At 43.9% G+C, this 19,098-nt stretch overlaps 1 protein-coding gene across 1 annotated transcript; it reads left to right on the top strand.

The window, feature by feature from the left end:
• The first annotated feature begins 2,222 nt into the window (after positions 1-2,222).
• LOC146387874 (uncharacterized) lies at positions 2,223-10,607 on the top strand. The gene is made up of 9 exons (XM_084924829.1): positions 2,223-2,299; positions 3,284-3,372; positions 3,511-3,620; positions 3,732-3,983; positions 6,430-6,548; positions 7,386-7,641; positions 8,041-8,151; positions 8,442-8,573; positions 9,724-10,607. Exons 1-9 carry the CDS (start codon positions 2,223-2,225, stop codon positions 9,916-9,918), a joined length of 1,341 nt encoding a protein of 446 aa, XP_084780955.1. The 3' UTR covers positions 9,919-10,607.
• Positions 10,608-19,098: the final 8,491 nt, after the last annotated feature.

Raw genomic sequence — 19,098 nt, 5'->3', positions numbered from 1 at the left:
TTTTTTTCCAAAAGAATTATGCACAAAAATTGATAAAACATTATTAAACTTCATTTGGAAAAAGAGAATACGTTATATTAAAACAAATGTCATGATAAACAAGTTGTGTTCTGGTGCCTAAATTCTTTAGATTTCACTTCCCTAAATGCGTCTTTTAAAATCAAATGGATCAAACTCTTTTTAAAAAATCCCAGTTCAATTTGGAATTTTATTACCAAACATATCTTTAACTCACTTAGAGGAGTGAATGCACTTTCTTCTAAGATGCAATTACAATATCTCTAAATTACCGATTAAACTCTCCAACTTTCATAGTCAGCTCTTCTCATCTTGGTTAATCATTTACTCTCACAACTTTTCTCCCCATAAATGTCTCATTTGGAACAATCAGGATATTACATTTAAGAACAAATCATTATATATTCAGAGGCTTGATAGAAAAATTTTACTTGCGAGTCAGTTACTGAACGCTAATGGTCAATTATTTTCTTATAGGGAATTTTTGTCTGTTTATGATTTTCCTGTCAACACAAGAATGTGCTGTAGTTTTTGATGCAATAGCAGATGGGGTGAGAAGGTTGTTGGTGTCTGCTCCTAAAGGTAGAAATTGTATTATTCCAGAACTAAATCCTGCTAGCATGTACATCGGTAACATCTGTCCTTTATTGAGTGATAAAGCCACAAATCAATGTATTAGAATAAGCAGACAAGGGAATAAATATAAAGGGGGCAGCACGGTGGCACGGTGGTTAGCACTGTTGCCGCACAGCAAGAAGGTCCTGATTTCAATTCCACCATCAGGCCGGGTCTTTCTGTGTGGAGTTTGCATGTTGTCTGTGAAGGTTCTCAGTCATCCAGGTCATCGTAGTCAAAGGAGCTTGCAAAGAAAAGCGTCTGGACTTCTTTAAGTTACTTGAAGACGTTTCACCTCTCATCCGAGAAGCTTCTTCAGTTCTAAGGTCAAATGGTGGAGAGTCCCAGATTTAAACCTAGTGGGAGTTTCCCCCCACAGAGGGACAAAAGGACCCCCTGATGATCCTCTAATCGCCTGAGCCAAGGTGTGAAACTGGGTGTGGGTCCCAATCAGCCAGAGTTTCGGGTGTGTTCATTGTGAAACCTGGCCCCACCTTATCATGCGAATTCCTGAGGTCAGATGGCCCAGGATGTGAGTGGGCGTTAAGGCGTCTGGGAAGGGATCTCAAAACTGGATTATAGATGGCAGACAGTTGGTGTCGTAAACCCCCGCCTCTGTTCAAAGATGGTCGCTCACAGTGGACATAGATGCTTCTTTCACTCCTCTTTCAAACCATCTGTCCTCTCTGTCCAAAATGTGAACATTGGCATCCTCGAAAGAGTGTCCTTTATCCTTAAGATGCAGATGGACTGCTGAGTCTTGTCCTGTGGAGGTGGCTCTTCTGTGTTGTGCCATGCGCTTGTGAAGTGGCTGTTTGGTCTCTCCAATGTAGAGGTCTGGGCATTCCTCGCTGCACTGTACAGCAAACACCACATTGTTAAGTCTGTGTTTTGGCGTTTTGTCTTTCGGGTGAACCAGTTTTTGTCTGAGCGTGTTGCTGGGTCTGAAATGCACCGGGATGTCATGCTTGGAGAAAACTCTCCTAAGTGTTTGCATGTTCTCCCCGTGTCTGCGTGGGTTCCCTCCGGGTACTCCGGCTTCCTCCCACCGTCCAAAGACATGCAGCTTGTGGGGATAGGTTAATTGGATAATCCAAATTGCCACTAGGTGTGAATGTGCGAGTGAATGTGAGTGCGAATGGTTGTCTGTCCCTGTGTGTTGGCCCTGCGACAGACTGGCGACCTGTCCAGGGTGTATCCCGCCTCTCGCCCTATGACAGCTGGGATAGGCTCCAGCGCCCCCCGCGACCCTGAAAAGGATAAGCGGAAGCGAATGGATGGATGGATGGGAATAAATATAAATAAAATAAATACATAAATGAAAAGAAGATAAAAATAAATCAGTATATATATTAAATTTTATAACGTGAATAAAATAGACCATAAGATATACAATGAATAAGATTAACAGAATAAAAAGATTAAGAGTGACCAACAGCTGACTACAAGCTGACTCTGCTACGTCTTTGAAAAAAAGTGTGTTTTTAAAAGTGATTTAAACATTTCAGGTGTTGGGGCCGGACTAATACGGGGAGGCAGTTTATTCCATAATTCGAGCGAACGCTCGGTCTCGCTGTTTCAGTCTCGACATGGGGACAGCAAGGAGCGACTGGTCAACTGATCTGAGAGACCTTTGTGGAGTGTATCGGTGTCGAAGGTCTGACAGGTAAGAAGGAGTCAGGTCATTTAAAACTTCAAAAGCAAACAATAACACTTTGAAAAGAAAATGGACAAACAGCCAGTGTGAGGAGGCAGGAGCAGGGCTAATGTGCTCACGTCAGCAGGCGAGCAGCAGCATTCTGGACGCGTGATAGTGAAGCCTGATCAATACCAACATGAAGTGCATTACAATAATCCAGGCGAGTGGTCACAGATGCATGTAAAAGGTTTGACTTCAGAGAGCTGCCTCAGCTGAAAAAAGCTTTTTCTCACCACTGTATTTACCCGTTTGTCCATTTCAAGAGCTGTGTCCATATTTACTCCGAGGTTGGTGACAATTGGTTTGACACGCGATGTAAGAGGACCCAAGTCAGCTGGAGGGACTCCAGGTCCACTCGGCCCAAATACAATGACCTCAGTCTTCTTTTCATTAAAATTTAAGAAATTGAGAGCCAGCCATGCTCTGATATCCTTGAGACAGTCTAAAATAGGCCTGAGGGGGTCGTTGTGTTTCAGGGGGAGAGAAATCTGACAGTCAACCGCACAAAAATGAAAAGAGACTTCATGCTTTTTAATAATATGGCCAAGGGGAAGTACATAAATGCTAAATAGAAGGGGCCAAGGATGGATCCTTGAGGTATACCACATGAGAGGGGGGCGGAAGATGGGGGGCTGAGTGATTGTTGGGTTTTTCTGTTTATGTATTATTGTCGGGTCTACCTTACAATATAAAGCACCTTGAGGCGACTTTTGTTGTGATTTTGTGCTGCATAAATAAAATGAATTGTTAAACTCCAGCATCTGTGTGAACTTTAAGCTGGTTCATGAGGGTCAAAGGTCGAACACATTCTGAAAAGTTGGAAAGAGCTGAAATCTGACTTAAGGTTTCTGTATGTGTGTGTCTGTGTGTGTCTGTGTGTGTCTGTGTGTGCGTTGCTGTAACAGATTAACCGTCACTTCCTCTCGTGCCGTTGTGCTTCTGCTTTTTAAGAAATCCTGGACAGAGGAGATTCGTCACCGCCCGCAGGGCAGAAGTTTGTGGACGCCTCAGAGCTTCAACTCACAGAGAGGAGAAAGACTGTAAACAACGTGGGCTGCTGGGAGAGGTGAAAACGCACAAACAGGATTTTTATTTCCAAATAAACAAACAGGAAATATCTAAAAGGGTGCAGCTGAGATGAGTCCTGTCCTGTTTGTCAGTGTCTGCTGTGTACACAGGGCTGAGCAGCCCACCCCGAACCACTGGACACCAGTGCCACTGGACACCGTCTGGCATCGAGGGCGTGGAAGACAGCAGTGATGAGACGGGGGCTGTTTCCTGGTTCCAGGTTGGCAGAGTTTTTGTAAACACGCTGTTCAGATATGTTGACATGAACATTTGCACAGACACAGAGAGGAACGGTCACATGATCACATGATCTGCTGCACGCACGCTGCAGGATTGTAGGAATGAGAGGAAGAAGAGGCGAGGACAGAGCTGGCGTGGCTATGGAGCTGTAACCAGCACAGAGCGGGTCCTGAGGATCAGCATCGATCACCGAGGCTTCGTTCTGTTCGCACGGCCGGGTCTGCCCAGGAACAGCACGTCCTTCTGCTTCCTGCGCTCTGAGACAAACAGCAGCACGGATATTTCTGAACACCGAGCGTCACGTCCAGCTTCCTCTCATGGCGGGGCTGCTGCGACGCCATTGGTCAGAGATTCTCCCGGGATCGTTTTGTTAAACATAACAAACCGTAAATCAGAGCCGGCCTTTCCTCCCTGTGGGAGCGAGTTACTCTGAGGCCCAACAGTGTGGCTTAGCCAGGTTAACTGGCTGCAGGTGAGCCTCAGGTCACCTGTTACACCTGAGAGCTGCTCATCAATCATCGTCAGCTTCTCCTCTGTGTGAACAGAAACATTAAATGGTAAATGGTCTGTATTTATATAGCGCTTTACTAGACCCCAAGGACCCCAAAGCGCTTTACATATCCAGTCATCCACCCATTCACACACTGGTGATGGCAGCTACATTGTAGCACAGCCACCCTGGGGCGCACTGACAGAGGCGAGGCTGCCGAGCACTGGCGCCACCGGGCCCTCTGACCACCACCAGTAGGCAACGGGTGAAGCGTCTTGCCCAAGGACACAACGACCGAGACTGTGTGAGCCGGGGCTCGAACCGGCAACCTTCCGATTACAAGACGAACTCCCAACTCTTGAGCCACGATGGCCTGTGCAGCATTAAATTAAAATTAAAGCAGCAAACACACACCTGCTCACTGCCAGTACTGAGCACGCAACAACATGACTCATGCTTACCTGTACACATGTACACCTGCATGCAGGTATTACCATGGAAACAGAGCTGTTTGACAGCAGTGTCTTACAGTCTCAGTAAGTCATCAGGCAGAGATGGCCAAAGCACACACTTTGTGTACTGAAGTAGACATACAGATACCTGGGTTATAATACTCCAGTAAAACTTTAAGTACTGAAGTAACTTTTTACTCAAGTAAAAGTGAAAAAGTACCAGTTCTAATGTACTCGCAGTAAGAAAGTAAAAGCAGCTCCCTGAAGAACAATTCTACTTAGCATGTTTGTACAAAGGAACCTGGTGCTGCAGTAATATAATCATCAAAGAATCTGAGTGTATGAGAATAGTAATATTATTCAAATGTACTCAGCTTGAACCTGTTCTGCAGCACACCTGCAGGGACGCAGAAATAAATGTGCAGTCAGCACACGGCAGAGGGGGACTTTACCTGCACACCTGAACTGGAGCATGAGTCTGGGGTCCGCAGGTGGAGGAACACTAAGATGTGTGGAGTGTCTCAGTGTGGGGAAGACATGACAGCTCACGTGAACTTCTAATGTGATCAGCTGACCTGCTGCTCTTTGTGGATTACACACCTGGATTCATCCAGATGTCAGCAGATGTTTCACAGCTGATGTCCATCCTCTACACTGATACTACTCTGCTTATGTTAGACAGCCACTGTGCAGCAGTCACACTGTTCATCACAGGGCAGCAGACTCACCTGTTCATCCTGCACTAACCTGCAGCCTTTAAATAACAGTCAGTCTGCAGGTTTCATCACTCTGACCAAACCTGACTGAACCAGCAGCAGAAGATCAAACTACGCTTCATGTTTGATAAACTCTTTTTCTCTCCTCCACTCCTTATTGTGTCGTACATGTCATTGTTTTTCTTTATGCCACCTGTTCTGACCGGTCTCCCCGATGTGGCGTCTGTGTAATGTACGGGCGGAAGAGGTCCTATTTCTCTGGCTGTTACGTCCTGCACAGCTCTCTCTCTCAGTGCACTCAGAGACCATCAAATCTGTTTTCTGCATTATTCTCTGCTGCTGTGTTCAGTGCTGTCGGCCTCTGACAGCAAAGCCTCATCTCTGCTGTTCACACTGAACACACTGAATTTTAAGCTTATCTGCTATAAAAAAGCCTTCACGTGTTTCTGCTTTAGCCTCAGTGACTTTGACACAAAGGCCTCTGCTGTGATGCTCACACCTCTGATCAAGTCTCACAGTGTCAGCTTTGTTTTATATACAGACAGAAAATATGGAGATGACCTGATAACTGATCAGAATTAGAATATTTCTGACTGACTGAGTCAAAAGTGAATCGATTATAGACACCAGTGAGGATACCCAGGCCTACCACACACACACACACACACACACACACACACACACACACACACACACACACACACACACACACACACTGGTTTTAGTTCAGTGTTAGTTCACACACATTGGTTAGACTTGGTGACCTGTAATAACAGTGGACAAGAAGTCAGCAGCTCGGTGAGGGGAGGAGTCAAAAACACACGTGGATCCTCAGTACCTAAAACCTTTTTGAAACATGAGTGAGTGACAGGTGGGAGCGGACGACAGGAAACACCCACGCGATGATTCAGGTAAACATCGTCACGTGGGCAGAAGGTGGGTTCAGGAAGTGTTACCTGTGAATAATCCTGAAACATCCCGGAGTAGCGGGAACTTCTGTGCTCACATCCAAACTTCCCGCATTGACTCACGCTCTGTGAGGTCAGAGCGCGAGCCCCGCTGTGTCTGTGACGCAGCAGTACCGAATAAGTTCCGTCAGCCGTGACGGAATGACCGGAAAACCCCGCGCAGAAGCATAAAAACGAGAAAGCGGCTGGAATGAAAGTTCAGAGAGAGTCCGAGCAGCTGCACGGCAGACACGCACCGAAACAGGGACACCCACGGACCCGCAGACATGAACGCGTTCACAGGTAAGAGCATGCGCCGTGACGCAGGAGGGGCCGCTAAAATCTGCAGAAATACGCACGGAGCTTGGTAGAAGAGTCGGGTCACTTTAAAAAAGTGAGCTGCAGAGCCTCACCTGAGCCTCACCTGAGCCTCAGTCCGGCTCAGGTGAGGCTCAGGTGACGGGGGCTGACGGGGGTCTGTATGGAGGGTCACTAGTGCCAAACAAGTTAGAAGGAGCTGGAGGAAGTGCAGTCCTGAGAATCACACCTGCAGACACTGAATGTGTGCGCACAGGTGTGATCTTGGTGTGACGGTGGATCACAGGACCGCTTTAAATATTCGGATAGCTCGCAAACTTTTCACGTGTCATGCAGCTGAGACATGGAACCAGCAGAGGGCGAGAAGGCCCTGCGCTTGTTTATGTGAGTGACAGTATAAGTAGGCCTACCTGCATCAGTACCTTCAGCAGCTCCGCTGACTCTGTCCTCCTCCGGATTGTTCTGGTCCAGCTCAGAGGTCCGGGCTGCTGAAGGTTCAGGAATAGTTGAAGCAAAACCACCGTCAGGCTTGCAGATTAAAATAAAACATAATCGGTGTGTTCAGAGTCCCTGAAGCTGTTTTCATACGAATCCAGGAAACTGTGAAAAAGTTTATTTATAAGCTTTAATCAATAACTCCCCAAAAGTTCATTGATGATTGATTATCAGAGTGTGAGGGTGCAGAGGCAGAAACAAATGAGTCAACATCATAGTTCTGACTGTCAGCCGCTTTTTAAGATTTTAATGATTAATTAGCTCTTAATGAATAATTAATGATTAATTAATGCTTTATTAACATCGTCACATCTGATTGGACCACAGTTTTTTCTTTCTGTGCTTGGTATCAGAGATTATCTTGTGGTGCTGTTGGCTCTTCTCAGGGGTCACTCTCTTTGTTTTTCCAGTTGTTGCCCTGCTGCACTGCTGCCTGTTAGCAGCGCTGGTTCAATCGGCTCCCGTCAGCTCGCCGTCCAACCCGTCGCAGACGTTCAAAGAGGCGGTCGAGCGAGTGATGAGGCTGGTGGAGAAAATCCGGAAAGACGTCCGCTCCGTGCACGGCAGCATCATCAACATTGACGTACGCACATGCCCGTCCATATCACGGCGCAGCCGGACCACCGTGTGCTGTCACGCTTTGCAGTAGCTGCAGTAAGCTGCAGTGCCAGCAGGGGGCGATATGTTATTACTAGCCAACATTGTTAACACATTTACTTGGAAGGCGTGTTAGCCATCAATCCTGGAATAGAAGAAATCTGGAACGTACCTCATAGCTTCCTTGGTCACTAGCGGCTCCCCCACCCCCTGGTGGAACTGCAGCTTACTGCAGCTTCTGCATGCTTGTCCACTTCAGGTTTGTGAAGCATGACAGCACACAATGGGCAGGTGTGTCTTTTAAACAGTTTGCCGTGGTACTGGGTTCAACTTGCTGCTCCTTCTTCTTCTTCTTGAGCTAATAGATGTTTACTGTCCTCCTCAGGGTTTTACCCTCGACCCCTCCAGTCAGACCGGAGAGCTGGAGATGAAGAGGATAAACCTGGGAATCCCCGACCCCCCCGTCCTCAAAGAGCTGTCCGAACAGTTCACAGCGGTCAGTCTCCAGCTCGGGTGGTGCTGTGGGTGGTATTGGGGAGTTCTTTGGTTCCTTTGGGCTCATTAATGGTTTCAGTTGGTCCTTGAATGCAATTGGGAGGGTTTAGTGATGTCATAGAGGGCTCTGGGAGTGCATGTGCTTTGGTCATGGGGCAGGTTCAGGAGGCTATTGACAGTTTTTTGGTTCGTTTACTGCCCATTAAAGAATTACTGAATCGCTCCAGGTGTTTGTGTAGTGGTCGAGTCTGTTCTGGTGATGTCATGTGATGGGTTTGTATTTCCCTGCAGGACATGTGTGTGAGCCGTATGCTGGCGGGCGGCCGGCTGTACCAGGGGCTGCTGGTAGATTTGTCTCACAGACTGGGGGGACTGGAGGCCCTGAGTGCTGAACTGAGAGACCTGGTGACCCACATCAACCAGGTAACACACACACCGGCTGAGAGCGTGCACTTCCTGTTTTCAGCAGTTGAAACCCTTCATAGGTCGTGTCCAAATTCACGGGCTGCATCCTCCTGAGGACGCATTTGTAGACGATTACGTCACAGCGACGCGCTGAAGGCTGTCCAAATTCGTAGACTCCTGTGAATGCAGCCGACAAATGCGTCCTCCTTTTCCCCGAATATGAAGGATGGGTCGGGTGTGTCCTTCGTGGCCCACCATATCCCAGAATTCATAGCGCGGGCCAGCCAAACTCCAGTTTCCGGCAATGGCGGCCGCTACTAAGTTTTAAAATTACTCTTATTAATCTTTCTGGGTCACAAAATAAACTTTTAACATATCTTCAGGTGAGAAAGTAGCTGTGTAAACATCAAATATCTGCTCGGTTTATCAAGATATCACATATTTGCAAAAGTGCTTCGACGTTTTCAGAGACGTCTGTTACCCACCAGCTCGATAGCTGACCGGGAGCTCGAGGGTCACTGAAGCCGCAGAGAACGGCACAACTCCCGGCACATCATCATTGGCACAGCGCGGACTTTCGCTACTCAGGTTAAACGTAATATATAAGTCACTTAGACAACATAAAAATGTTATTGTTGGGCTTTTTTCAGTGTTTTGTTTGTTTGTGAGTAAATCGGTTTGGCTGAGATTAAAGTTATTAGATTAGATAAAATAAAACTTTTTTAATCCCCCGGGTGGTTTTCACACAGCTGAATAAACGTCAAACAGAAAACTGATTAAACAGAAGTGTGAGACGGTCGAGAGTTTACTCCAGTGTCCTGATATATTTTAGATAGCAAGGAGCAGACGGCCGAGTTTATTAAACTCCACCCAGACAGCGGTGACGCTAATCAGAAGGCTAGACCGTCCAATTTCACAGCCGCTTACTTCCGGCCTACCCGACCTTCTGAGGACCCGGCCCACGTAGACCGCGAAGGCCGGGTCCTCAGGAGGATGCAGCCCATGAATTTGGACATGACCCTAGTGGAACGTGTCCACTGTCTTGCCACCCTATGACATCACTTCCTCAGAACTTGTGCTTGTTTTGAAACAGGAAGTTCTTTAGGGTTAGGGTTAGGAAGGTCAGGAAGCTTTATTCAAGTTGTTGGGTCTTTGCTGTGTGTTTCAGATGAAGGACGCGGCTCAGCTGAGCAGTGACTCTTCGGATCAGAGCAGCCTGGACTTGACTTTGAATCTCCATGGCAACTACGATGTCCAGGTGGCAGCCCACCTGACGCTGTGCCAGCTGCTCGAGTTCTGTCACGACCTGATCCGCAGCCTCAGAAACATGGCCGAAACACAGATGGCTCGTGGGACGCGCTAAGCCCCGCCCACTGCAGGATCAGAGCTGCTAGCACGATTCAGGGGAGAAACTTTATCAATCGTGGAGTTGTTGACACTGTTTGTCTCATCATCATCACCTCCTGAGGAGCGCCCGCCTCCGTGATGCAGCACGACTAAAGACTGATAGATGACACACAGGAAGTTTATCCCTCGTCTTCAGCAGCTGCAGGATCAGCCAACACGTTTTATTGTGAAGGCGGCCTGTTGGAGCTCCGTTTCCTGCTTTGTGTGTCGCAGCACGTCGAAGCGCTCTATCGTCCGGGATCAGCTGGGAACACACAGCAGGAATGTGATGAATGTGTGCCCGATCATTCTGGTGCAGAAGAAGAAGAAGGAGCCAGCTGCAGGTCCAGACCTGCTTCACGCCCGAGGTTATTCTCACCTGCAGACGCTGGAGAAGGAAAAAACAGCGTCATCATCTGAACCCGAACTCCACAGCCGATCGACTTCTGTCCCGTTTCAGTTCTAATCAGCTTCAGTGAAACATCTGGAGCGTTCACCACAAACTCTCAGGGCCATTTTTTACTGTTCACTGTACAGAAAACAATCAAATCAAGTTTGAAACGTGTCTTAATGAGGTCACTTCCTGCTGTTATTACTTTAGAGTAAAAGCTCCTTCAGTTGAACCTGATGGTACAGCTTTTATTTTGAAGCCGCAGCAGGAAATGACCTGGCAACAGAAAGTCATAATGTTGTCACGTTTTTATTCATAAATATTTATTATTTTTTATTTAATTGTTTTTAAAAAGCAATATCTTGTTCTTTGTGTTTATTTATCATCTCTTTATTTATTGATTATATTTATTGACTATTTATTGTTTTTTTTGACTTCCTGTTTGTGTTGTCAGTGTTAAATCTGCAAAATGTTTTCAAGGACATTTTTTATCCTGCTGATTTTTGTGATTCGCTTCATTTCTTGACGCTTTTGTTTTTACTCATTGACGTTTGTTTGTTTTTATTGTTTATGTTTGAGAACTAAAAATAATATTCCTACCTGCTGATTTCTGTCGCCACGTTAGGGATCAGCAGGTATGATGTCAGTTCTGCAGAAAATAGCATCAACATTCCTCAGAGCTCCGTGGGGAGAGGAGGAGGGTCTGAAGTCCCGGATGAGCATCAATAATAAATAATAAATATTGTTACACAAAACTTTATTCTTTAGTTTACTTTTGAATGTTGAATTCAGTTTTTTATATTAAGTGATTGTTTTGATCTTTAGTCTTTGACCCTGCTGCGAGTCTGCAGTTGAGAGAATAAAGACTCCGAGTTTCCTCTCATTCGTTCATGTGCAGCTTGTTCCTGAAAGCAGGAAATGAAGCTCCAGCTGCTCAGACTGAACATCCATGTGATCATGCATGCACGCTTTCAGTTCAATGCAATTTTATTCATACAGCATCAAATCACAACAACAGTTGCCTCAAGGTGCTTTATATTGTAAGGCAGATCCTACAATAACGCATACAAAGAAAACACAACAAAACAAATGAGCAAGAACTTTGGTGACAGTGTGAAGAAAAAACTCCCTTTGAACAGAAAAAACCTCCACAATCAGAGATTAATTATAACTAATGATTCAGTGCAGAGAGGTCAATTAACACTCAATGCATCATGGGAATCCTCCAGCAGCCTATGTCTATTGCAGCATAACTAAGGGAGGATTCAGGGTCACCTGGTCCAGCCCTAACTATATGCTTTAGCAAAAAGGAAAGTTTGAAGCCTAATCTTAAAAGTAGAGATAGTGTCTGTCTCCTGAATCCAAACTGGAAGCTGGTTCCACAGAAGAGGGGCCTGAAAACTGAAGGCTCTTTATGTGCATTCACTCTTATCTGACTTCCAGGGATAGGAAGCCTTTATGTTTCCATGGAGACCGTTTAAAGTGTCACAGCTCTGCCATGTTTAGCCGCATGTTCTCCTTAAATTGCTGGCTGTCTGAGTGGTGTCCCAGAAACGATGTGGGCTTCATAGATAATTGGCAAACCTTCTGGAGGAAACCTGGTCTTGTTAGGAGAGACGGCATCCATCCCACTTTGGATGGAGCAGCTCTCATTTCTAGAAATATGGACAAATTTATTAAACACCCCAAAATATGACTATCCAGAGTTGGGACCAGGAAGCAGAGTTGCAGTCTTACACGCCTCTCTGCAGCTTCTCTCCTCCTGCTACCCCCCCCCAAAAACCCGTCTCCATAGAGACTGTGTCAGCTTCCAGACAGACAAAAAACAAACTAAAAACCAGAAACAAACAACTTAAACATAAACAATCACAAATAAAGAACAGTACAGTATCCACATCTGAACCAAAGAGTAAAACAGTGAAATGTGGATTATTAAATATTAGGTCTCTCTCCTCCAAGTCTCTGTTAGTACATGACTTAATAATTGATCAACAAATCGATTTACTCTGCCTCACAGAAACCTGGTTGCAGCAGGATGATTATGTTAGTTTAAATGAATCAACACCTCCGAGTCATTCTAACTACCAGAAACCTCGAAGCACAGGCCGAGGGGGCGGTTTGGCAGCAATTTTTCACACCAGCCTATTAATCAACCAAAGACCCAGACAGACTTTTAATTCATTTGAAAGCCTGATGCTTAGCCTCGTCCACCCCAGCTGTAAAACTCAGAAACCAGTCTTACTTGTTATCATCTATCGTCCACCTGGGCCTTACACAGAGTTTATGTCTGATTTCTCAGACTTTTTATCTGATTTAGTTCTGAGCTCAGATAAAATAATTATTGTGGGTGATTTTAACATCCATGTAGATGCTAAAAATGACAGCCTCAACATGGCATTTAGTCTGTTATTAGACTCAATTGGCTTCTCTCAAAATGTAAAAGAACCCACCCACCACTTTAATCACACTCTAGATCTTGTTTTAACATATGGCATAGAAACTGAACATTTAACAGTGTTTCCTGAAAACCCTCTCCTGTCTGATCATTTCCTGATAACATTTACATTTACAATAATTGATTACACAGCAGTGGAGAGTAGATTTTATCAAAGTAGATGTCTTTCTGAAAGCGCTGTAACTAAGTTTAAGAATATAATCCACCCACTGTTATCATCTTCAATGCCTTGTACCAACATAGAGCAGAGCAGCTATCTGAACGCTGCTCCAACAGAGGTCGATTATCTTGTTAATAATTTCACCTCCTCACTACGTACGACTCTGGATACTGTAGCTCCTGTGAAAACTAAGGTCTCTAATCAGAAGTACCTGACTCCGTGGTATAATTCTCAAACACGTAGCCTAAAGCAGATGACTCGTAATCTGGAGAGGAAATGGCGTGTCACAAATTTAGAGGATCATCATTTAGCCTGGAGAAATAGTTTGCTGCTTTATAAGAAAGCCCTCCGCAAAGCCAGAACATCTTACTATTCATCACTGATTGAAGAAAATAAGAACAACCCCAGGTTTCTCTTCAGCTCTGTAGCCAGGCTGACAAAGAGTCAGAGCTCTGTTGAGCCAACCATCCCTTTAACGTTAACTAGTAATGACTTCATGAACTTCTTCACAAATAAAATTTTAATCATCAGAGAAAAAATTACCAATAATCATCCCACAGATGTAATATTATCTACAGCTACTCTTAGTACCATTGATGTTAAGTTGGACTCTTTTTCTCCAATTGATCTTTCTGAGTTAACTTCAATAATTACTTCCTCCAAACCATCAACGTGTCTTTTAGACCCCATTCTTACAAAACTGCTCAAAGAAGTCCTGCCATTAATTAATTCTTCGATCTTAAATATGATCAACCTATCTCTAATAATCAGCTATGTACCACAGGCCTTCAAGCTGGCTGTGGTTAAACCTTTACTCAAAAAGCATCTCTAGACCCAGCAGTCTTAGCTAATTATAGGCCAATCTCCAACCTTCCTTTCATATCAAACATCCCTGAAAGAGTAGTTGTCAAACAGCTAACAGATCATCTGCAGAGGAATGGCTTATTGAAGAGTTTCAGTCAGGTTTCAGAGCTCATCACAGCACAGAAACAGCTTTAGTGAAGGTTACAAATGATCTTCTTATGGCCTCTGACAGTGGACTCATCTCTGTGCTTGTCCTGCTAGACCTCAGTGCAGCGTTCAATACTGTCGACCATAATATCCTATTAGAGCGATTAGAACATGCTGTAGGTATTACAGGTACTGCAGTGCAGTGGTTTGTATCATATCTATCTAATAGACTCCAGTTTGTGCATGTAAATGGAGAGTCCTCTTCACACACTGAGGTTAATTATGGAGTTCCACAGGGTTCAGTGCTAGGACCAATTCTGTTTACATTATACATGCTTCCCTTAGGCAGCATCATTAGAAGACATAGCATACATTTACACTGCTATGCAGATGACACCCAGCTCTATCTGTCCATGAAGCCAGATAACACACACCAATGAGTTAAACTGTAGGAATGTCTTAAAGACATAAAGACCTGGATGGCCGCTAACTTTCTGCTTCTTAACTCAGATCAAACTGAGGTTATTGTACTCGGCCCTGAAAATCTTAGAAATATGGTATCTAACCAGATTCTTACTCTGGATGGCATTACCTTGGCCTCCAGTAACACTGTGAGGAACCTTGGAGTCATTTTTGACCAGGACATGTCCTTCAACACACATATTAAACAAATATGTAAGACTGCTTTCTTCCATTTGTGCAACATCTCTAAAGTTAGAAATATCCTGTCTCAGAGTGACGCTGAAAAACTAGTTCATGCATTTATTACTTCCAGGCTGGACGACTGTAATTCATTATTATCAGGAAGTCCTAAAAACTCCCTGAAAAGCCTTCAGTTAATCCAAAATGCTGCAGCAAGAGTCCTGACAGGGACTAGAAAGAGAGAGCAGATTTCTCCTGTTTTGGCTTCCTGTTAAATCCAGAATTCAAAATCCTGCTCCTCACATACAAGGTCTTCAATAATCAGGCCCCATCTTATCTTAATGACCTTGTAGTACCATATCACCCTATTAGAGCACTTCGCTCTCGCTCTGCAGGCCTACTTGTTGTTCCTAGAGTATTTAAAAGTAGAATGGGAGGCAGAGCCTTCAGTTTTCAGGCCCCTCTTCTGTGGAACCAGCTTCCAGTTTGGATTCAGGAGACAGACACTATCTCTACTTTCAAGATTAGGCTTCAAACTTTCCTTTTTGCTAAAGCATATAGTTAGGGCTGGACCAGGTGACCCTGAATCCTCCCTTAGTTATGCTGCAATAGACGTAGGCTGCCGGGGATTCCCATGATGCACTGGGTGTTTCTTCTTCACTCACTATGTGTTAACAGACCTCTCTGCACTGAATCATACTTGCTATTAATCTCTGTCTCTCTTCCACAGCATGTCTTTATCCTGTCTTCCTTCTCTCACACCAACTTGTCGCAGCAGATGGCCCCGCCCCTCCCTGAGCCTGGTTCTGCCGGAGGTTTCTTCCTGTTAAAAGGGAGTTTTTCCTTCCCACTGTTGCCAAAGTGCTTGCTCATAGGGGGTCATATGATTGTTGGGTTTTTCTCTGTATCTATGAAGCGCCTTGAGGCGACTTTTGTTGTGATTTGGCGCTATATAAATAAAATTGAATTGAATTGAATTGAATAAACTCGGCCGTCTGCTCCTTGCTATCTAAAATATAACAGATAGCTCCTTGCTATCTGTTATATCTGTTACAGCTATCTGTTATAGCTGATAGCTATAACAGATAGCTGAAGTTCGACCAGGTACCAAAGCAAATCATTCGTGCTGTACAAATAATGTAAATATGACAGTGTATCACGAAAGATTGATGTCAAACTCGAGAATTTACACTGGAGTAAATTCTCGACCGTCTCACACTTCGGTTTAATCAGTTTTTTGTTTGACGTTTATTCAGCTGTGTGAAAACCACCCGGGAGATTAATAAAGTTTTATTTTATCTAATCTAATAACTTTAATCTCAGCGGAACCGATTTACTCACAAACAAATAAAACACTGAAAAAAGCCCAACAATAACATTTTTATGTTGTCTAAGTGACTTATATATTACGTTTAACCTGAGTAGCGAAAGTCCGCGCTGTGCCAATGATGATGTGCCGGGAGTTGTGCCGTTCTCTGCGGCTTCAGTGACCCACGAGCTCTCGGCGAGCTATCGAGCTAGTGTGTAACAGACGTCTCTGAAAACGTCGAAGCACTTTTGCAAATATGTGATATCTTGATAAACCGAGCAGATATTTGATGTTTACACAGCTACTTTCTCACCTGAAGATATGTTAAAAGTTTATTTTGTGACCCAGAAAGATTAATAAGAGTAATTTTAAAACTTAGTAGCGGCCGCCATTGCTGGAGTTTGGCAGGGCCGCGCTATGAATTCTGGGATATGGTGGGCCACGAAGGACACACCCGACCCATCCTTTAAATTCGGGCTAAAAGGAGGACGCATTTGTCGGCTGCATTCGGAGGAGTCTACGAATTTGGACAGCCTTCGGCGCGTCGCTGTGACGTGATCGTCTACAAATGCGGCCTCAGGAGGATGCAGCCCATGAATTTGGACACGACCACTCACCCCCTCCCTCCTGGCTCACAGCTTCTTCTTCTTCTTGGTTGGCAACCAATGTTAAGGTGCATTACCGCCCCCTGGCTCACAGCTCAGTGGACTTTTAGATGAGAAAATATATATTTGACACATTTAAGGAAAATACTAATAAAATAAAATAAAAAAATATAAATAAATGTTCCCCTTAGAATGTTTTTTTGATCTTTTTTTCTCTATAAAATAGTTTTCTTTTAGAATCATTCATCTTATCAGTAGGATTTACATTAACAGAGAAACAAATTAAGTTTGAGTTAAAATGTACATTTTTGCACTCTCTGGTCAACTGACTCAGTGACTCAAATGACTCAAGAAACCCGATTCACTTTGGTGAGTGACTCATTAAAACTCGATTCAGTAAAAAGTTTAAAAGAATTTACCATCACTATTCTGGGCGTTCCTGGAAGCCACTGACTGGCGTGTGGTCAGACTGTGCTGCCCAGTGGCGGAGCGGGGTGGCTTACTGGGCTTAAGCCCGGGTTGTTTTGTCAGAAGCCCGGGGTCTTTTGGAGTGTCATTTTTTCATAGTTACATGCCTGGCTGACAACTGTATAAAACAAAAACTACACACAATATTCGAAGCACATAGTGCACACTGTGGGAATTTACGACTGTGTGTAAATCCCCCCTAATATTGGTATGATCCGAGCTCAGGCACTAAGCGACTGAGCGAGGGGGAGGGGCAGCTGCTGCCTGTGAGTGCGCTGTTGGAGAAACGCAGCCAGGCAGACAGAGGAGAACTGAAGTTCGACCAGGTACCAAAGCAAATCATTCGTACTGTACAAATAATGTAAATATGACGGTGAATCACGAAAGATTGATGTCAAACTGATACGTTTACGTTACTCGTTCGTCAAGTGAATCAACAAATGGCGAAATGAAAAGCCGAACAACAACAATGCTGTTTCTTTAGAGTCTTAGCTTACGTGTGTTTATTTCATATTTTCAGTTGTTACCCTCCGCGGCTAAATAAATCGGTTTCAGTAATGCACTGATATACAAGAATGGACATAAGGAGCTTCTTTCAAAGAAAAAACTCTGGTAGATGTTATTTTATATATTATGCTTTGTATGTTGTTCAGTATATTTCTATGCAAAACAAGAGGAACTTCAATACACAGCAGTATATTCACAGTTTAAACCAGATATTTACACTTTATGGAAAACACAAGAACGTTTTTTTTACTGTTAAACATCAATTTAAAGTAAACTTGTTTTGTTTTGGATAAATACAAAACAAAATAAGTATCTTTTGAAATATCTTTTGAATTAGTTAAATGTCAGAATAAACAGAGACAGAGCTTCTATTTTTATCACTTTCATCAAATGTAGGAGTACATATACACTAAGTTTATTGTTAATTAATAAGAAAACTGCAGACGATTCCATTCTGAGCTGAAGAAGCTTCTGATTGGTTAGTAGAGTCCATGTGAGTAAATTGGTGGCACAGCTGTGGATGCATATAAGGCAAAACACAGAGCCTGTTTCTGTGACATGGGAACATCAAGAGATGTCAACCAAAACACCTGGAAAAGAACTGTGGAGCTCCATAAGTGTGGCTCAATTTGAATACAATTTGGTGCCATTTACAATTAAGAAATACAGACAGTTTCTCTCTTTACTCTTAAAGTCAACAAATATGTTTTTATATTTATCAACCTAAAAAAAATAAACATTTAGTCTGATTTGATGTTACAATTAAAAAAGTGTTTTTATCTGAAGAGTTTGTAAATATCTGGTTTCAACTTTATATTTGATGATGTTGGTGTTTGGCTTGATTGTCAGCACAGAGGGAGAGAGAGAGGGAGAGAGAGGAACAGAGAGGGAGAGAGAGGAACAGGGTGAGACACACCTGTTAGTCAAATGGTTGTTTACCAAAAGTATCACCGTATCATAGGCACTCATGTATCTCGTACCCAGTGTTTCTTTTTAGGTTTGTTACTTTTCAAATTCTATATTTATTAAGTTCTGCAGGCTTGTTTGCACAACGAGGCTAAATAATTGTATAAACCTTTCTGAATCTAAACAGTGGACTTTGGTAGAATTAAACAATAAGTGTAGTGCAGGTCTATGATGATTTTTAGTGCTACTATCATCTAGTTCTGATTCTGGTTCTGTCTTGGTTAAGTCCTCAGTAGTCCTGATTTTGAACTGTTGTAGTCCTGTTTTAATTCCGGATCAGTTCTGGGTCTGGTTGAATTGGGGTTTAGTCCTCGTGTCTTGATACAGCCCCGACTTTGTTCTGACTTGCTGCTTAATTAAAAAACTAGTTTAAGGTGTCCTGCAGATGTGATACATATTTTTCCCTATATGAAGTCATTCTTTTTTGAACAAAACTCAAAACAGAGCCTATTAATCTTTCAGTCATTTCAACCCCCCCCCAAATCCCACATGCATACTACCCTTTAGGGCTAAGCCCCAGGTGCATCAAATGTCTGCCTCCACCTCTGGTGCTGCCCCCTGCTGGACGCTGTGATCCAACCTTTGTATTCTGGGTTTGTGGTTGTTTTTCCCCGACTGAAGGAGAATAAATTTGCTTGCATGCATTTTTCTTATATTATTTGTGTTGATGCTTTAACCCTGCGTCGTGGCTCCAGCTGTGAAT

The sequence above is a fragment of the Perissodus microlepis genome, chromosome 4 (genome assembly GCF_051167445.1).
Source record: "Perissodus microlepis isolate ML-2025 ecotype Zambia chromosome 4, ASM5116744v1, whole genome shotgun sequence".
NCBI lineage: Eukaryota > Metazoa > Chordata > Actinopteri > Cichliformes > Cichlidae > Perissodus > Perissodus microlepis.
The sequence above is the reverse complement of the archived record's forward strand: the minus strand, read 5'-3'. Positions and strand labels throughout refer to the sequence as shown.

Excerpts from the sequence above, each read along its gene's own strand:
- LOC146387874 (XM_084924829.1), top strand. The coding sequence starts at position 2,223 with ATGGGGACAGCAAGGAGCGACTGGTCAACTGATCTGAGAGACCTTTGT. Across the intron at positions 3,373-3,510 it reads TCACAGAGAGGAGAAAGACT|GGCTGAGCAGCCCACCCCGA; the intron begins GTAAACAACGTG and ends CTGTGTACACAG. Across the intron at positions 6,549-7,385 it reads AGACATGAACGCGTTCACAG|TTTTTTCTTTCTGTGCTTGG; the intron begins GTAAGAGCATGC and ends ATTGGACCACAG.